We start from the raw sequence: 15,441 nt of genomic DNA on the forward strand, positions 1-15,441 counted from the left end.
GAAATGACATGTTTTCCTAGTGGGTAATGTTTACACCAATGACAGATGGAGGTGGGCGGGATTAACTTTGACCGATGCAGGTGGACGGGGTCAACTGTCAGGACATCTGAGCAGGAAGTCAAAGCAGGACAACTTTCAAAATGTTGCACACAATTACCAGTTTGACAGTCAGAGATGTGAGATTCCCGACGTCTCTGGAGCAGCACGGCTCCGACGCGATGGTAAGGACGTGTGTGCAGCTGCAGAAGTGTGTGTGTGTGTGTGTGCGTGTGTGTTTTCTGAGACCTCTCCCCCACTCTGCAGCACACCGACCCGGATTATTCGGTCGCGTACGTGGTGCTCGACACGGACTGCGGGTTGAAGGGCTTCGGCCTCACGTTCACTGTGGGGAAGGGCACGGAGATTGGTAAGATCCACATGGTGCTTTAGTATTCATGCACTTTCAAAAACAATGTCGGCCCACGAATAACTTCGCTGCTGCGTCCAAGTGCTCCTCGTAAACTCCGAGTTTCCCCCTTCCTCAACCGGAAATACAACTTCCTCGCCCCCAGGACGGTTAGGACACTTTGTTCTTGGCTAAAAAAAAGGTGTATTTATATATTTAAATGCCATGCTGTCTGTGTACATATAATTTTAAGAAATGGAAAATGTTATGTACATTAAATGAATTTATTGAAATGTACAATTGGAGTCTTCATCTGCCATTTGAGTTAACACTCGCAGTGACTTCCCAGTGGGAGATTTTCAAATCGGAAAAACCTCTCTAATAAAATGTGAGGATTAATCTAAAGGTCTCAACTTTAATTTACCATTTTACCATGTTCAACCTTGAATAGGAATATTTCAACAGGCTAAAAATAGTCCAAAATCGCCCTCTGTCCCAACCGACCTCGCTCTATACACTGATACAAATAAATAAAACCCAACAAAAAAATGGTAAATCCACTTTATTATTCTTAAATGTTAACTGTAGGTATCATTATAGTTATTTGACTGGACTTGAAGACAGCATTTATTTTCTCACATGCCTTTAAACAAAGAAGACTTAATCCACACTGATAAAAAAACAAAGATCTGTAAGTCATTATAATGAGATACGATCTAAAAAATAATGACTTGGTGTCCCATAATTGTGACTTACTATCTCTTAATTATGAGATACAAGATCCATAATTGTGGTATAGTTTGTCTTATCATAAATACATTGAATAATATATTAATAATGAATAGATAAATGACTAACAGATCGTTGCTATGAACAACAGATCGTAGCAATCAATATCAGACCGTTGCTATGAAACTCTATTCATAGCAACGGTCTGATATTGATAGCAATGATCTATTTATCATAAATAATGATCTGTTGATGATTATATAATGACTTGCCATGCTGTATTACGAGATAGTAAGTAATATATATGATCATAATAATGAGATCGTAAGTCATTATGATTTACAGGATTTTTAGTTGTTCATCCATCAGTGGAATATAAGACACGGTTGAACCGTACAGCGCCATCTTGTGGTGATGTATATTAAACACAATGCAACCACTTTCAGGTGCATCTGTTCAAAGACCAGTGCAATGAACCAGTGAGTCTGTGGGAGGTGTGGATGTCTTCCAGAGGCTGACGGCCTGTGGTTGTGCCCCCCAGTGGTGTGTGCTGTGCAGGCTGTGGCTGCTCTGGTTGTTGGGAAATCTCTCCAGGAGATTGTGAGCGACTTCCGAGGATTTTACCGCCTGCTGACGAGTGACGGCCAGCTGAGATGGGTGAGAACAGCAGATGACACCCAGCGATGCAGCCTGATGTTTATTATATAAAAGCAGCTGTCTCGTTGAAGAATACACTCGTCCATCTTGCTTACAGCACCTTCCTGTCACAACATGGAGAGAGTGACCCTCTTATCTTGTCATAGATACCTTTTTTAAATCCATTTATTCTTATTCTAATAAGATACGTGGCATCCGTCTGATTCATGAGCCTTACAGAGAGTTCACAAAAAGAGCCACATGAGTCCTGTTTGGATTCCCGGGTTGAATCGTTCTGTCTGTCATGACAAGCTTCTGCAGCCGACTGTTGATACTAAACCTAAAGGACCCGCAGGTCGACTAATCTGGTTCCTGAAGGTCCCAAAGTCCTTGTGAAGATTGATGGACCAAGACGACACATATATGTGATCAAATACAGGCTTTTTTTGAGCATGCAGCCCCAACAAGAGGCCTCTTTGGATACAAAGAAAAGCTAAAAGCTCTTGTTTTTGAAGGTGTCAAAGTCCTGATTAAGATGAGACAAATAAAATTGAAAGGGTTTGTGCTCGTAAACTTTGGCTTTTCAGGAAGTCCCTTCAGATACAAGGACAAGCAATTCATAATGTGTGTAAAAATACCTAATTTCTCAAACTTCTGGTTAATGTTTGCACACTTTTTATTGTCTTTATTTTCATCATTTTGGTGTTAGTTTTCACTTTTAACCCATTTTTGATGCACACCTCCAGATAAGTGTTCTTTTACAACCCGCCTGTAAGTGTGACCTCGTAACGGGGGGGGGGATGTTTTCAAACTCTCATCCGACCCAGTTGGGCCCAGAGAAAGGAGTGATCCAGCTGGCCGTCGCGGCGGTCCTGAATGCCGTGTGGGACCTGTGGGCGAGGTCAGAGGGCAAGGTGGGAACGGTCTGCTGAGGCCTCGCTGGCAGAAAGCAGCATTTCCTTCACAAGCGTTAGACGCTTCATGATCTGTTGTCCTCCTTTTCCTCGCAGCCGCTGTGGAAGCTGCTTGTTGACATGGTGAGTCGCGTGGAATCCAGACGTCTGATGTATGTCCGGGATGTGACCCCACGGGCAACACGGTGTCTTTACGTGTGTCAACTCAGGATCCCGGGCGGCTCGTTTCCTGCATTGACTTCCGATACATCACCGATGCACTGACGGAGGAGGAGGCCGTCGGTGAGGCCGGTTTAGGACGTTCACTGTATGTTCAGTGGAGTTTGGGGAGAGAAACCCCGTGCGGTGCGGTCACGTCGACCCTCCTAATGTCTTTTCTCATTCAGAGATACTCGTGAAAGCACAGGAGGGAAAGCAGCAGAGAGGTGAGCACACTAAAAAGAGTAATTAATGACATGGCTGGGATTATGCGGAACGAAATGGCCTCTTTAGACTCTACCAGGAGTGCTTCTGGCCTGTATAACAGCCCCCTGCACTCTATTAAAACACACTTCTCCTGGAGTGTTTATTACGACCTGAGCGGACCGCTTCTTTCTGCTCCCAGAGGATCAAATGCTGGAAGAGGGTTACCCCGCCTACACCACCTCCTGCGCGTGGCTCGGATACTCAAACCAGCTGCTCAAACAGGTCTCCGTGCCATGAAATACATGTAGATATAAACAAAACAAAAATCCTCTTTCAAATAAGCGTGACAGTTGTGTGTTTCTGAAGCTCTGCACAGATGCTCTTCAAAGCGGTTGGACCAAATTCAAGGTGAAAGTCGGCGCTGATCTAGAGGACGATAAACGCAGGTGCCGCCTCATCAGGCAAATGATTGGGCCCGATAACACTTTGGTATGGTTGTTGTCCCCCCCCCCCACACACACACACCATCGCATTTATGTGTGTACTGAACTAAGTGTATGAAAGTGTCGTTGTGTTCAGATGATCGATGCCAACCAGAGGTGGGACGTGGCCGAGGCCATCAGCTGGGTGACGAGCCTGGCCGAGTTCAAACCTCTTTGGATCGAGGAGCCGACGTCTCCAGATGACATCCTGGGTCACGCCGCGATCTCCAAGGTGAGAGGGACGTTAGACGGAAGAAAAAAAACAATGGAGCTGTATTATATCCTTTTTATAGAGGGGAGTACGGTGAGTAAGTGCTTCACACAGGACCGACAACCCAAAACGAGATGTGGACCAAGAAAACGACACAAAGAGCTCAAAGAATGCATGTAAATAAAATATAAAACAACTTCAGACCAATGCATGCCAGACAATAAAATGATCAAATGTAATTGAATAGGATTAAAAGCTATAATATAAGAGTAGTAAATACAAACTACATTTAAAATGATCATAAATTAGAACAAAATGATACAACTCAAACAAAAAGATGCATTTTACAACTTAAATACGACAAATAAGTGAGTGAAATCATTCAAATGTCTATAAACCGCTAATAATCAAAGTAAAAAGTCCCCCACTCCTTTCACATAGGAGACACCCAGATGGAAAGAAAGGAAGTACACAAGTCACTGTTTGTGTCTCTGTAGTTGTAGTTTGAGTCTCTTTCTGCTGCCGTTGCTCCGACTTTAAGTCTTCTCTCCATTTGTGGTTGACTGGATGTTTGGCTTTGCCGTTGCAGGCTCTGGCTCCACTCGGGATCGGAGTGGCCACAGGAGAGCAGGTCAGAGGTCGCACACACACACACACACACACACACACATCACTGAGTTGTCGTTTCCTTCTCCAGTGTCACAACCGGGTGATGTTCAAGCAGTTCCTCCAGGCCTCGGCCCTGCAGTTCGTCCAGATCGACAGCTGCCGGCTGGGCAGCGTCAACGAGAACCTGGCGGTGCTGCTGATGGCCCACAAGTTCCAGGGTAACGCTTCACCATGACGACCATCACACCAGAGTGAAATATGGAGCTATAAAATATTACGCTTATTCATTAATGGAGCCTCGAAAGCAACAAAAGAGAGTAAAGTAGTATTTTAGTCAAAAATGAGTCTTTAAAAAAAAAAAAAATTAACAATCGATTTTGCAGAATACATAAATAAATGAATTTCAGTTTCACAATTTAAATACACAGTATTTATAATTGATGCTTTCAGTGGCTGCATTGAAGTAGCATATCCAGAGTGTGATATCTGTATGAGAAGCAGCTCCGTCTCGTCTTAGTGCCCGTCTGTCCTCACGCGGGAGGAGTCGGCCTCTGTGAGCTCGTCCAGCATCTGATTCTGTTCGACTACGTCTGCGTGTCCAGAAGTCTCAGTAACCGGTGAGAGCCCGACTCCTTTTAGCCGCCAGGTCAGCGCTCTCGACTGAGATTATTTTAATATTGTTTTTCTATCTTGGCAGAATGTGTGAATACGTGGATCACCTGCATGAGCACTTCACCAGCCCTGTGGTGATTCATGACGCCCACTACATGCCTCCCAAGGTAAGATGGACGAAGCGATAACGTACAAAATGTACACTACCGTTCAAAAGTTTGGGGTCATTCAGACAATTTCGTGTCTTCCATGAAAACTCACTTTTATTTATCAAATAAATTGAAAATTGAATAGAAAATATAGTCAAGACATTGACAAGGTTAGAAATAATGATTAATATTTGAAGTATTAATTTTGTTCTTCAAACTTCAAGCTCAAAGGAAGGCCAGTTGTATATCTTATATCACCAGCATAACTGTTTTCAGCTGTGCTAACATAATTGCACAAGGGTTTTCTAATCAGATATTAGTCTTCTAAGGCAATTAGCAAACACAATGTACCATTAGAACACTGGAGTGATAGTTGATGGAAATGGGCCTCTATACACCTATGGAGATATTTCATTAGAAACCAGACGTTTCCACCTAGAATAGTCATTTACCACATTAACAATGTATAGTGTGTATTTTTGATTAATGTTATCTTTATTGAAAATACAGTGCTTTTCTTTGAAAAATAAAGACATTTCTAAGTGACCCCAAACTTTTGAACGGTAGTGTATATCTACATTACCCTTAAAAAAAAAAAAAAAAGCCTCTTCTTTTTACCTTCTTTCTTTCGGCCAGCGGTGGAAGAAATACCGAGATATTTTACTTAAGTTCAAGTGTGCGTTGCTGAATGGACCAGTTCAGAATATTTATTTGATTTTATTGAATTAAAATGATTAATGGATGAATAAGTTGTAGTATTGCTGCATTCAGTAAAGGTGGAGCATATTCACTCTACACAATAGGTGGCTTGTGAATTTCAGTGAGATCAAGCCTTATATCTTACCATAGTCACATTTCGTATAATCTGAATCTGCAAAGTAATTTAATGTATCAGATTAAGTTAATGGAGTAAAATTGCCATATTTCCCTCTAGAATGTAGAAGTGAAAGAGCAGAATACTGAACCCTGTGCTCCTTGTTCTCAGGATCCAGGATACTCTTGTGAGATGCTGGAATCATCGGTGCAGAGCCACCAGTACCCTGACGGAGACGTGTGGACGCAGATCATAAACAAATAATCATTTGAGTCTTATATTTAGATTAAGTGAAAATACGAGAGCCTACACTGAGAAATGTACTATTGTAATGGTAACAATGGTTTAACAAATTCAGCTCAGATGGAAAATCTTTATTTCCAAATAGATATTAAAAGGGTAGAAGGAAATGTAACATTTTATATCAGGCATGTTAACACTTACAGTAGAAGAAAATACTTGTATGTAAGAACTTGTGTGGCTTTAAGTGTCAATCAGAAATAAATGAAACCACTTCACCGTCTTTTGTGATTTGGTTGCACTGAACTTTTCAAATATATGGGCTGTCTTACTTGAGAGATACTTTACAGCAGATATAAAACATTAAAGTGTGATCTTTACACAGCCATCTGCATCTTAATGGCGGGATGAGGGTTGTAGTCGCAGATCTCAAAGTCTTCTGCACGGAAGTCGTTGATGCTCTCCACTTTTCTCAGGATCTTGAGCTTGGGGAAGGGCCGGATCTCCCTCTGCAGCTGCAACGTGAGACAAGACGAGCGAGTCAGAAAACAGACGGAGAGCAGACAGACTGAGAGCAGACAGACTGAGAGCAGGCAGACTGAGAGCCATCTTTCACCAACACACCTGTACTTGGAGAGCTTCGATGTGGTTGACGTAGATGTGAGCGTCTCCCAGCGTGTGAACAAAGTCTCCCGGCTGCAGGGAAAGAAAGAAAGAAATAAAAAAAATAAACATTAAAAAGGTGATATGACCACATGCCAGTGGCTAAATGAGGTTGTTTGTTATGACACAGGTGCCCTGACTTTGAGTCCTGTGATGTGTGCGATCATGTAGGTGAGAAGTGCGTAGCTGGCGATATTGAAAGGCACCCCGAGGCCCATATCGCCCGAGCGCTGGTACAGCTGACACGACAGCTCGCCGTCGCACACGTAGAACTGACACAAGGCGTGGCAGGGGGGCAGCGCCATGAGGGGCAGGTCTGAGGGAGGACAGTCACATTAAAATGAGAGTGCGGTTTAGGATTAGAAAGAGTTTGAGTTTGAGTTTGAGTCGGCACCTTTAGGGTTCCAAGCACACATGATGATCCGCCGGTCCTCTGGGTTCTTCTTGATGGTGTCAATGATCTTCTGCAGCTGGTCAACTCCTTGTCCCGTGTAATCTGTTGAATTCATGCAAAAAATATCAATTAAGATGAAGTGTTTGAAGCTGCATCCGTGTAATGTGCCTCCAACATGTGATCTACTGAATGGAATGATGCCACATTCAGGAAAATGTGCTTAATCGCTCTCTTGTTAAGAGCTTGAGTGAGAAAGTCCTTGAAAAACATGCTTTTCACTTTTTGGCACAGATTAAAGGAATCACATTATGCATTAAGTGACTTTTAATCAGTGCTCGAGGACAAATGTTACTTTCAGACGCAGCCCTTACTGTTTCCAGTTATTCTGAGCAAACTGCAGCTTCAAATGTACCAACATGAGAGCGCTATCAGAAGAAGGTGAACACAATACAATGCTTTTACCCAGATGTCAAACTATTCCTTTAAGGTTGAGTAATGTAGCCATTTCATATTATTTTGAATCCAAATGACTCAAATTCTATATTTCAACAGAAGTGAAGCTATTTAATTTTTGTAAGAATTTTTTTAAGGGGATTTGTTGAACAAAAAAAATGATATAATAAAATAGAAATGGAAACCTTCAACAAAGGAACTGGGTTACTCGACTGTCACTGCACCTGCATGCATGTCTGTGTACTCGGCACCGAAATGCCTCCACTGGAAACCGTACACAGGTCCCAGGTCGCCTTCCTCTCGATCTCTGAACCCGAGGTTGTCCAGGAAGTCCCGCGACCCGTTGGCTTCCCAAATCTTCACCCCTTTCTCGGAGAGCTCTTTGGCATTTGTTGATCCCTGTGACCAAAGAAGAAACATCGGAGCCCAGCTCAGTGGTTTTTTTTAGGATTCAGCTCACACAAATTGCCAAAAGAAAAAAAAATCTGAATTCACGGCTTCATGTTCAGGTAGCCATCTAGATATTTTGGGGTTTCTGTGCCTACATTTTGAGATATTTAACATTTCTGCATCTGATGTAATGGAGTTTTGATTCCATGTTGCTGTGTTTGCCCCCTACAGTTATGGAAAAGTGAAAACTTCAGCAATCAAACCCCAACCTCTCTGCATGGCTCTACACCACCATACAGGAAAGTGAGAAAGTTATTTTTGTAAAAGAATTTGCTTGAAATGGGTCAAACTAGTCGTATAACTCTCACCTTAACAAACCACAGCAATTCTTCAAGAATTCCTCTCCAAAACACTTTCTTGGTCGTCAGCAGGGGGAACTGATCTACGAATGAAACCAGAACACAGGTTAGTTCACATAGTACACAGATAGTTACAGCACGTTTCTCTACGTGGAGGAGAGTAACAAAGACCATGTTATAGCCACACATGCTGGATCAAAAGGCACATTACGTCATGACAAAACATGAGCAAGAAGTGTGTGAGATAGTTTCTTAATCACAAACATGTTCCTAATAGAACTCGGCAGTGCCCCCTTGTGGTTAAACTATGAACTGTTAAGCCACAAACATCACAACAGTCGGGTTACTGTACACTACAGTCAATGTATGCATGAACTTAACTAGTTTATTTGAATATGTGCATGCTTGTTGATTGATTAAACCACATGTAAACATCTTATTTACCATTAGTATGCTGTATATATTCATATGACAATGAAATGGGATATTCTGCATAATTTTGACGCATATATTTTATTTTGCAGGATGTTTGTTGCCAGCATTCATCACATGTACAGTATTTACATGTAAAACCAAACTAAAGGAAGACTAACGAACCTCTCAGGCTGAATCTGGACTGAGCCCCGAACACAGAGACGACTCCGGTCCCGGTTCGGTCCCCCTTCCGGCGGCCGTGCTGCATGATGAACTCGATCTGATCCAGATAGCCTCGTTCATCACAGAAAACACCGAAGTTCTTCTCCTTCTTCTCTTCCGCCGCTGCAGACTTCTTCTCCTCCTCCTGAAACCCGTCTGCTGTGAGTGTTTCTGACGTGGCAGGCATTTTTGGAGACAAAACGAGACGAAACGAGTCGCTCTGACAGAAAGATTTTTTTTCCCGGGTAAATTTGATACGAAATCTCGCGAGAGTACTGAGGAGAAAGCGAGCCCGGCTTTTTACGCCTCTTTCTTTTTTCAACAAAAACACAGACAAACATTCTGAACAGTGTCCTACTTTATTGCACAATGACTGCCAAAAGTGAATCAGAACATATATATAAATATAATATATTAAAACTATAGTTTCAGATAAATAAAATATGCATAAAAATAATGACAAATATAAGAATGTAAGTATGAACCATACGTATTTTAAGGGACTATTATGAAGACATTAAATATATTCTCCTTTTCAATTTTATTAAAATGTAATTTCATTTAAATGCAATAAAAATACAGATTTTTCCAAAAACAGAAGAATGATATGCAAATATACAATTTTGTTCGAAAAAGTAATTACGTGAGCGATAATTTTTCTTTCGATGACACAGTGTACATACCTAAGAATGAATATATGTGAATTCAAAGAATAAATGCATGTATAGGTGCACATTCAAGTTTTACAAAGATAAGCATAACATTACTCAATTAAAGTTTAGAATAAAAACAGTTTTTAGAGACACAAGCAAGTCAGGAGCTTAAATATTTCAATGGAATACAATGCTGCACATGGGTGCATTTAATCTTTTAATACAAAACCAATGAAGGATTTAATTCATGATTGTTTCTTAGTACCTCATCATTTTGGATTATAGCATTTTGCAATCAGAAAGCACGCCTCGGCTTCGTGTATCTCCTCGAATACTTGCTAAATTCGTCCAGCACATTCCTCCCGAAGTCAGACACTGACTCAAGGATGTGATCCAGGCCCAAAGAAGCACCGACTGACTCCTCTTCACCATCACGGTGCTGCGGTTGTACAGCAGGCCGGTGTCTGACAGCCGCTGGCTGAATGACGCGTCTGCCTGCAGGAACTCCAGATCTGCATCGTCCTCTGGGAGATGGTTCTCGGGCGAGGCGGAGCGAGGCGCGTGAGGCTCCTCGTTTTGATTGTAAACGTCCTCCGTGGCTTCTAGCCCGGTGGCCATTTTCCTAAAAAACATCTCCACCTGCAGCGAGAGATTCATAGAAGGAATCATCACAGTGTGAGCCCGTGACAAATCAGTCTCAACTCTTTATCATGTTGGATTTCTGAGACCGTTGTAACCGTTTTGGGCTCATGCTCGTGAAGAAGGCCTTACAAGTATCCTCCAGACATGGCTGGCATTCTTCAAAGGAGGATTTGGTTAAATATTGACACTGCTGCTCAGCCTCCTCTAGTTTCTGCTCTGTTTCTCGGACCAGCTGCATCGCCCCCTGAAGGAGCCCCAAACTCGATCTGCCACAGATTCATTCCCTCGTAATAAGCCAGAGAGGATATGATGTGGTTGACAGAAAGCCTTTTATTTTTAAATGACATTAAGGAAAAAGCAGATTAATCTACAGTTAATTTCCCCCCGACTGCAGTAAAACTACACCCCAACTCTCTGCAGCCCCTCCCCCACATTCATTATTCACTGTCTGCTTTGCGGTTTCTTCGTGCGGCTTTTCCTTTATGAGGCGGAAAATATGCCACGGGCTTCAGAATAAGGCACAAAGACTGGCATGCTACGACACCGTGTTCTGGGAAAGTCATCGTGTTTAAATACGTCTTTGGGGTATTTTGATCGTGGCGGAAACACCGTTTCTGCCTTCATCTTGTCACGGCTGTGTCTCAGGGCCTCCGTGAGGTGCCGGGGCTTCTCCTCTTCCTTCTCCATCGTTTCCTTCACCTGCTTCACCCCGAGTGACGCCCCGCTTTATCTCCTCATCAACACGCCGTTCTCCTGCTGCAGAGAGCTCATCACACACACACACACACACACACACACCAATGGAACATATTGTAATTCAGCAATATTGGGATCAAAAGGTACGTCTCAGTGTTTTTCTGGAGAGTCCTCCGCACAGAGCAGGACTTTAGTGAAGAAAATAATCTTGAAGACGCAGCCTTCTCCTCCTGACTTGGGCTCTGTGAAAAAGGGCAGAAGTTACCCATTATGTGGCTATAAAGCACCGCACAGCACCAGCTCTTCATATTGACAAATGACAGGCTTTGATTTTACTCCTCATATTTAATGGGACATGGCAGTAACCCGCCACCAGGTGGCGCCAGTTCATCTCTTTTAACATAGAGGCCATTGAAACGTTAAAACAACACAAAGAGCAAGTTATCGTCCCAGAGTGACCTCATTATTATGGAATATGACATCAGTGTAAAACCAGATAATCATGATGCTACTGCAGGCAACAGTCTATCTAATCACATTTCATAACAAGGACAGAAAACACTGAAATTGAATTGTGGATTATAAATTATTAAAGGTTCAAGCTCAAATAACTGAGTGGACTGAGTGCAACTTCCTCTATGTGAGTCAATCAACGAAATGAAAAGAAATAAACCAAAATATAATAATATGAATCAAACTGGCACTGCCCAGATTTAATAAATATGTCATAGTGTGGTTCTTTTCAATGCTCATGCTATTTATGTTCCTTAACTTTCACTGACAACACAGACCTCCACTGTTTGTATCTCTCAGGTTGGCTGTGTTATATCCCACTGTCCTAAAATCAACATTAATGGACATTTTCTATTGCATCTGAAGCTGCCTGTGAAGAAATACCTTCTCCAAGTCCACCGTGACAGAAGGAATTAGTGTGATCATTAATGCAGAGCAACAACTTAATTAAATAGCTCAACAGTATTCAAAAGTCGACTTACCTTTGCCGGCCGTGAGAAAACACCAGACCCCAGAACAAAAGCAGCAGGTTGTGCCGTTGGAGAAATGAGAGTTAGGCTTCTTGAAAGGATTGTTCTATTTGTATGGATCTGCTCACCAGCACAGATCCTATTAGTGAGTTGGCATAATTGAGCCTCACGCGCACGGCATAACCACCAATCAGCCTAAGACGTGAGTGAATGCACTCTAAAACATTGGATGCTCCATTGTTTGCAGGTATATCTCACTTCATTGTGTCCCAACATCCTCCGGAGCCGAGCTCAGGTCAAACGTTCTGCTCTAATCTCGGTCAGCCTGAGCCTCCTGCAGAGACCGGGCGCCCTCTGGCATGCTCCTTGGCTTTGTGAGGACTGCATGTACACTACCGTTCAAAAGTTTGGGGTCATCCAGACAATTTTGTGTCTTCCATGAAAACTCACTTTTATTCATCAAATGAATTGAAAATTGAATAGAAAATATAGTCAAGACATTGACAAGGTTAGAACTAATGATTAATATTTGAAGTATTAATTTTGTTCTTCAAACTTCAAGCTCAAAGGAAGGCCAGTTGTATAGCTTATATCACCAGCATAACTGTTTTCAGCTGTGCTAACATAATTGCACAAGGGTTTTCAAATCAGACATTAGTCTTCTAAGGCGATTAGCAAACACAATGTACCATTAGAACACTGGAGTGATAGTTGATGGAAATGGGCCTCTATACACCTATGGAGATATTTCATTAGAAACCAGACACTTCCACCTTGAATAGTCATTTACCACATTAACAATGTATAGTGTGTCTTTCTGATTAATGTTATCTTTATTGAAAAAACAGTGCTTTTCTTTGAAAAATAAAGACATTTCTAAGTGACCCCAAACTTTTGAACGGTAGTGTACACATGTGCAAATATGCATGCTAATACAAAACCACCAAAGCATTGGCTGCGCTTTCAACTTCCTATCAAGTGCCATATGCTGTGTATTTAAATCCTGGAGCATCCATCATACTGTGTCAGCACCGCGTGAGGAAAAAGTGCTCTCTCGCTTCCTGTCTTTCAGGCCCGAGCGGCGGCGACTCTCCACCGCCGCACACGAGACAATCGGAGTTGCGCTTATCGTGATATCTACACAGCGGCGTGGCGAATGTGGAATTCCTGCGTGCTTTCTCAGCTCTCTGTTAATCTGAGCCCACTGCTAAAAAGCCTTGACCCGGCAAATGGGCTCCCAACCTCCGAATGAGGACCAGCAGGAGCAGGGCTGCAAGATACCTGACCTTCAGCTGCTTTTTATCAGCATGCCACGATCCCTATCTGGGCCCCAATACCGGCCTGCTGCTCCAATTATAGCCGACAGCAAAATAACAGTTTTGAAGCCTTTAGGAAAACAAGTAATTAGTCGCTTTATCATCTCAGGCGAGTCTGGAATCTAAGCTGTGGTGGACCGTGTCAGACTCCAGCTATTACCGAGCCCGTTTGAAGGACGTGTTATCCAAAGAGCGAAGCAACACAGATCAGAGTTGGACGTCTGTGTAGTGTTTTTTTCAAAGCTCTGATGATTTTATAGCTGGGACGGTTGGTGTAATCTGTATCTTCTTCCTGTAAATCACTGAGAGAGGGTAACAAGATTATCATCAGTGACGATAACCTGCAGACGCAAAAGAGGCCCTGTTTAATTTCTTTGATGTCTGATGCAGCTGTTTTCTGTCTTTGATCAGTGATCTGCATCTACAGGCTGGAGAGATTATGGAGATGTAAATTGTTGAAATTATCACCGCACCTCGAGGAGTCAAAGGGAAAATGGCCGCTGAACCTTGTGGTATGATTCTGATAGTTTATCTTTCGTATTTTCCGCCTCGTTGGGAACATTTTGTGCAACAGTAATCATTGTTATGGCGAAAGTACACCATCCGCACAGATATAATCTCATGAAAAAGTTAAGAAAGATATTATGTTTCACAGCAACGCAAATCCATCTGGTGTCCTATGAAACAGACATTACAAGGAAGATAACAGTAACGGACACTGTAATGTTTTATGCCTAAAAACAGATAATGTAGCACTAAAACGCAAACATCTACAATGTTGTTTTCATCAATATAATTACAAATAAGTATGGCAACTTGATTAATAAATGTATTCAAAGTATTTGTTTGTCATGTGTCTTGATTTAAATGACGCTATTACGATACAGATTTACAGGAATCTCCTTTAAAAAGTTGCCTGCCCTTAACCAGTTTTAAATAATTGAATTATAATACAATATGTCCTGGAAATATGGACATATTATTACTCCGAATGTGGAGTTATTGTGATAAATCAGTTGATACAATACCCAAAACCACATGAGTACCACAGAGAGGCTAAATGGCCCTGAAGGAATACCACATGAATATGAAAGTCATTTTTCATTCTTGAAGGAAACGAGATGTGAATATGTTTTAAAACACAACCACAGGAACTGCACTGAAATGTCACCGTTTCGGTGTCGCTCGACCTCCTCAAACCTTTGAAATTATCTCTAATGGGTACCAGATTTCTACCCGGGGACGTGATTGCCATCAACCTCCAGTAACCTAATCTCATCGCCGGCTGGATGACTGCGACGCTGCACGACGTCCCGCAGTCTGTCCGCACCTCCTCTGTCCCGGCGCAGCGGGAGGGGACGGGACAGTCACCGCTGCGGCTTCAACAACCCGAGCGAGGGGCCAAAGGAAGCTGGTGATGATGTCGGGAGGAATGCACCGGAAATGAGGCACGACCTTCAAAATAAGAGTTTTACCTTTTTTGTTTGTTTTGGGGGGGTCTGACATGTCTATTGTTGTGGTTAACGAATGTGGATAGAGCTAAAGCAACTATATGTTTCTGACAGAAGTTTAATGCACATATATTGCACGTTAATGAAGTTATTGTGTGGGTAATGGTGTTGCTTGTGGCCTGACACACGTGTGTGTGTTTATGTTGGGGTGTGTCAGGTATCAGCACAGTTAACTGCGGTTAATTGACAGCCTGACGTGTCGTCTGTGGGCCCATTTACGTGAAACACCACATTATGTTTGTTCAATCAGTGTAAAAAATATATCTTTTCTACAGAGGGTTAAGAATATGCCTGTCTGGGAGCTGTTAGACAACCAGCAGTTATTCTTTTATTTTAGAGTTTGTTCTCGGATGAATCCTGATAAAAAGCTAAATATTCAGATTGAAAATGAATTATTTGATTGCGAAAGTAAAAAGTTCATTTTCATACTGTTTTACGCAGAAATGTGATTTAATTCTGAAAGCCTCACCGGAAGTGCATCTTGTTTCTCCATGTAACTTTACGCTCGTAGTAAAAAAAGACTGCACGTCTTCCTCCTCCAGGCTCCGGGAACATCACA

At 42.3% G+C, this 15,441-nt stretch overlaps 2 protein-coding genes across 7 annotated transcripts; one reads left to right on the forward strand and one right to left on the reverse strand.

Annotated features, from left to right (window-relative positions):
• The first annotated feature begins 43 nt into the window (after positions 1 to 43).
• Positions 44 to 6,469, forward strand: enosf1 (enolase superfamily member 1). Of its 5 annotated transcripts, XM_056433659.1 has the most exons (15): positions 44 to 221; positions 304 to 406; positions 1,656 to 1,771; positions 2,578 to 2,664; positions 2,761 to 2,787; positions 2,874 to 2,946; positions 3,051 to 3,089; positions 3,269 to 3,351; positions 3,436 to 3,558; positions 3,649 to 3,783; positions 4,352 to 4,393; positions 4,460 to 4,589; positions 4,889 to 4,988; positions 5,069 to 5,150; positions 6,118 to 6,469. In XM_056433659.1, exons 1-15 carry the CDS (start codon positions 141 to 143, stop codon positions 6,208 to 6,210), a joined length of 1,314 nt encoding a protein of 437 aa, XP_056289634.1. In that variant the 5' UTR covers positions 44 to 140; the 3' UTR covers positions 6,211 to 6,469. The 5 variants fall into 5 exon arrangements, with proteins under 5 accessions (XP_056289634.1, XP_056289633.1, XP_056289635.1 ...); XM_056433658.1 differs by having other exon boundaries at positions 4,352 to 4,589; XM_056433662.1 differs by lacking the exon at positions 304 to 406 and having other exon boundaries at positions 143 to 221; positions 4,352 to 4,589.
• tyms (thymidylate synthetase) lies at positions 6,306 to 9,312 on the reverse strand. Of its 2 annotated transcripts, none has more exons than XM_056433664.1 (7): positions 9,043 to 9,312; positions 8,455 to 8,528; positions 7,921 to 8,095; positions 7,244 to 7,345; positions 6,990 to 7,165; positions 6,811 to 6,882; positions 6,306 to 6,701 (listed from the first exon to the last, which is right to left on the reverse strand). In XM_056433664.1, the coding sequence occupies exons 1-7, from the start codon at positions 9,266 to 9,268 to the stop codon at positions 6,564 to 6,566; spliced, it is 963 nt and encodes a 320-aa protein (XP_056289639.1). In that variant the 5' UTR covers positions 9,269 to 9,312; the 3' UTR covers positions 6,306 to 6,563. The 2 variants fall into 2 exon arrangements, with proteins under 2 accessions (XP_056289639.1, XP_056289638.1); XM_056433663.1 differs by having other exon boundaries at positions 6,984 to 7,165.
• Positions 9,313 to 15,441: the final 6,129 nt, after the last annotated feature.

This window comes from Pseudoliparis swirei, chromosome 16, assembly GCF_029220125.1.
Source record: "Pseudoliparis swirei isolate HS2019 ecotype Mariana Trench chromosome 16, NWPU_hadal_v1, whole genome shotgun sequence".
Classification (NCBI taxonomy): Eukaryota; Metazoa; Chordata; class Actinopteri; order Perciformes; family Liparidae; genus Pseudoliparis; species Pseudoliparis swirei.

Bases quoted from the DNA above. Each gene is read 5' to 3' on its own strand.
- tyms (XM_056433663.1), bottom strand. From the start codon at position 9,268: ATGCCTGCCACGTCAGAAACACTCACAGCAGACGGGTTTCAGGAGGAG. The intron at 7,346-7,920 runs GTGCAGTGACAG...TGAATTCAACAG, and splicing joins GTACACAGACATGCATGCAG to ATTACACGGGACAAGGAGTT. The intron at 7,166-7,243 runs GTGCCGACTCAA...GTCCTCCCTCAG, and splicing joins GTGTGCTTGGAACCCTAAAG to ACCTGCCCCTCATGGCGCTG.
- enosf1 (XM_056433658.1), top strand. From the start codon at position 141: ATGTTGCACACAATTACCAGTTTGACAGTCAGAGATGTGAGATTCCCG. The intron at 4,989-5,068 runs GTGAGAGCCCGA...CTATCTTGGCAG, and splicing joins TCCAGAAGTCTCAGTAACCG to AATGTGTGAATACGTGGATC. The intron at 5,151-6,117 runs GTAAGATGGACG...CCTTGTTCTCAG, and splicing joins CCCACTACATGCCTCCCAAG to GATCCAGGATACTCTTGTGA.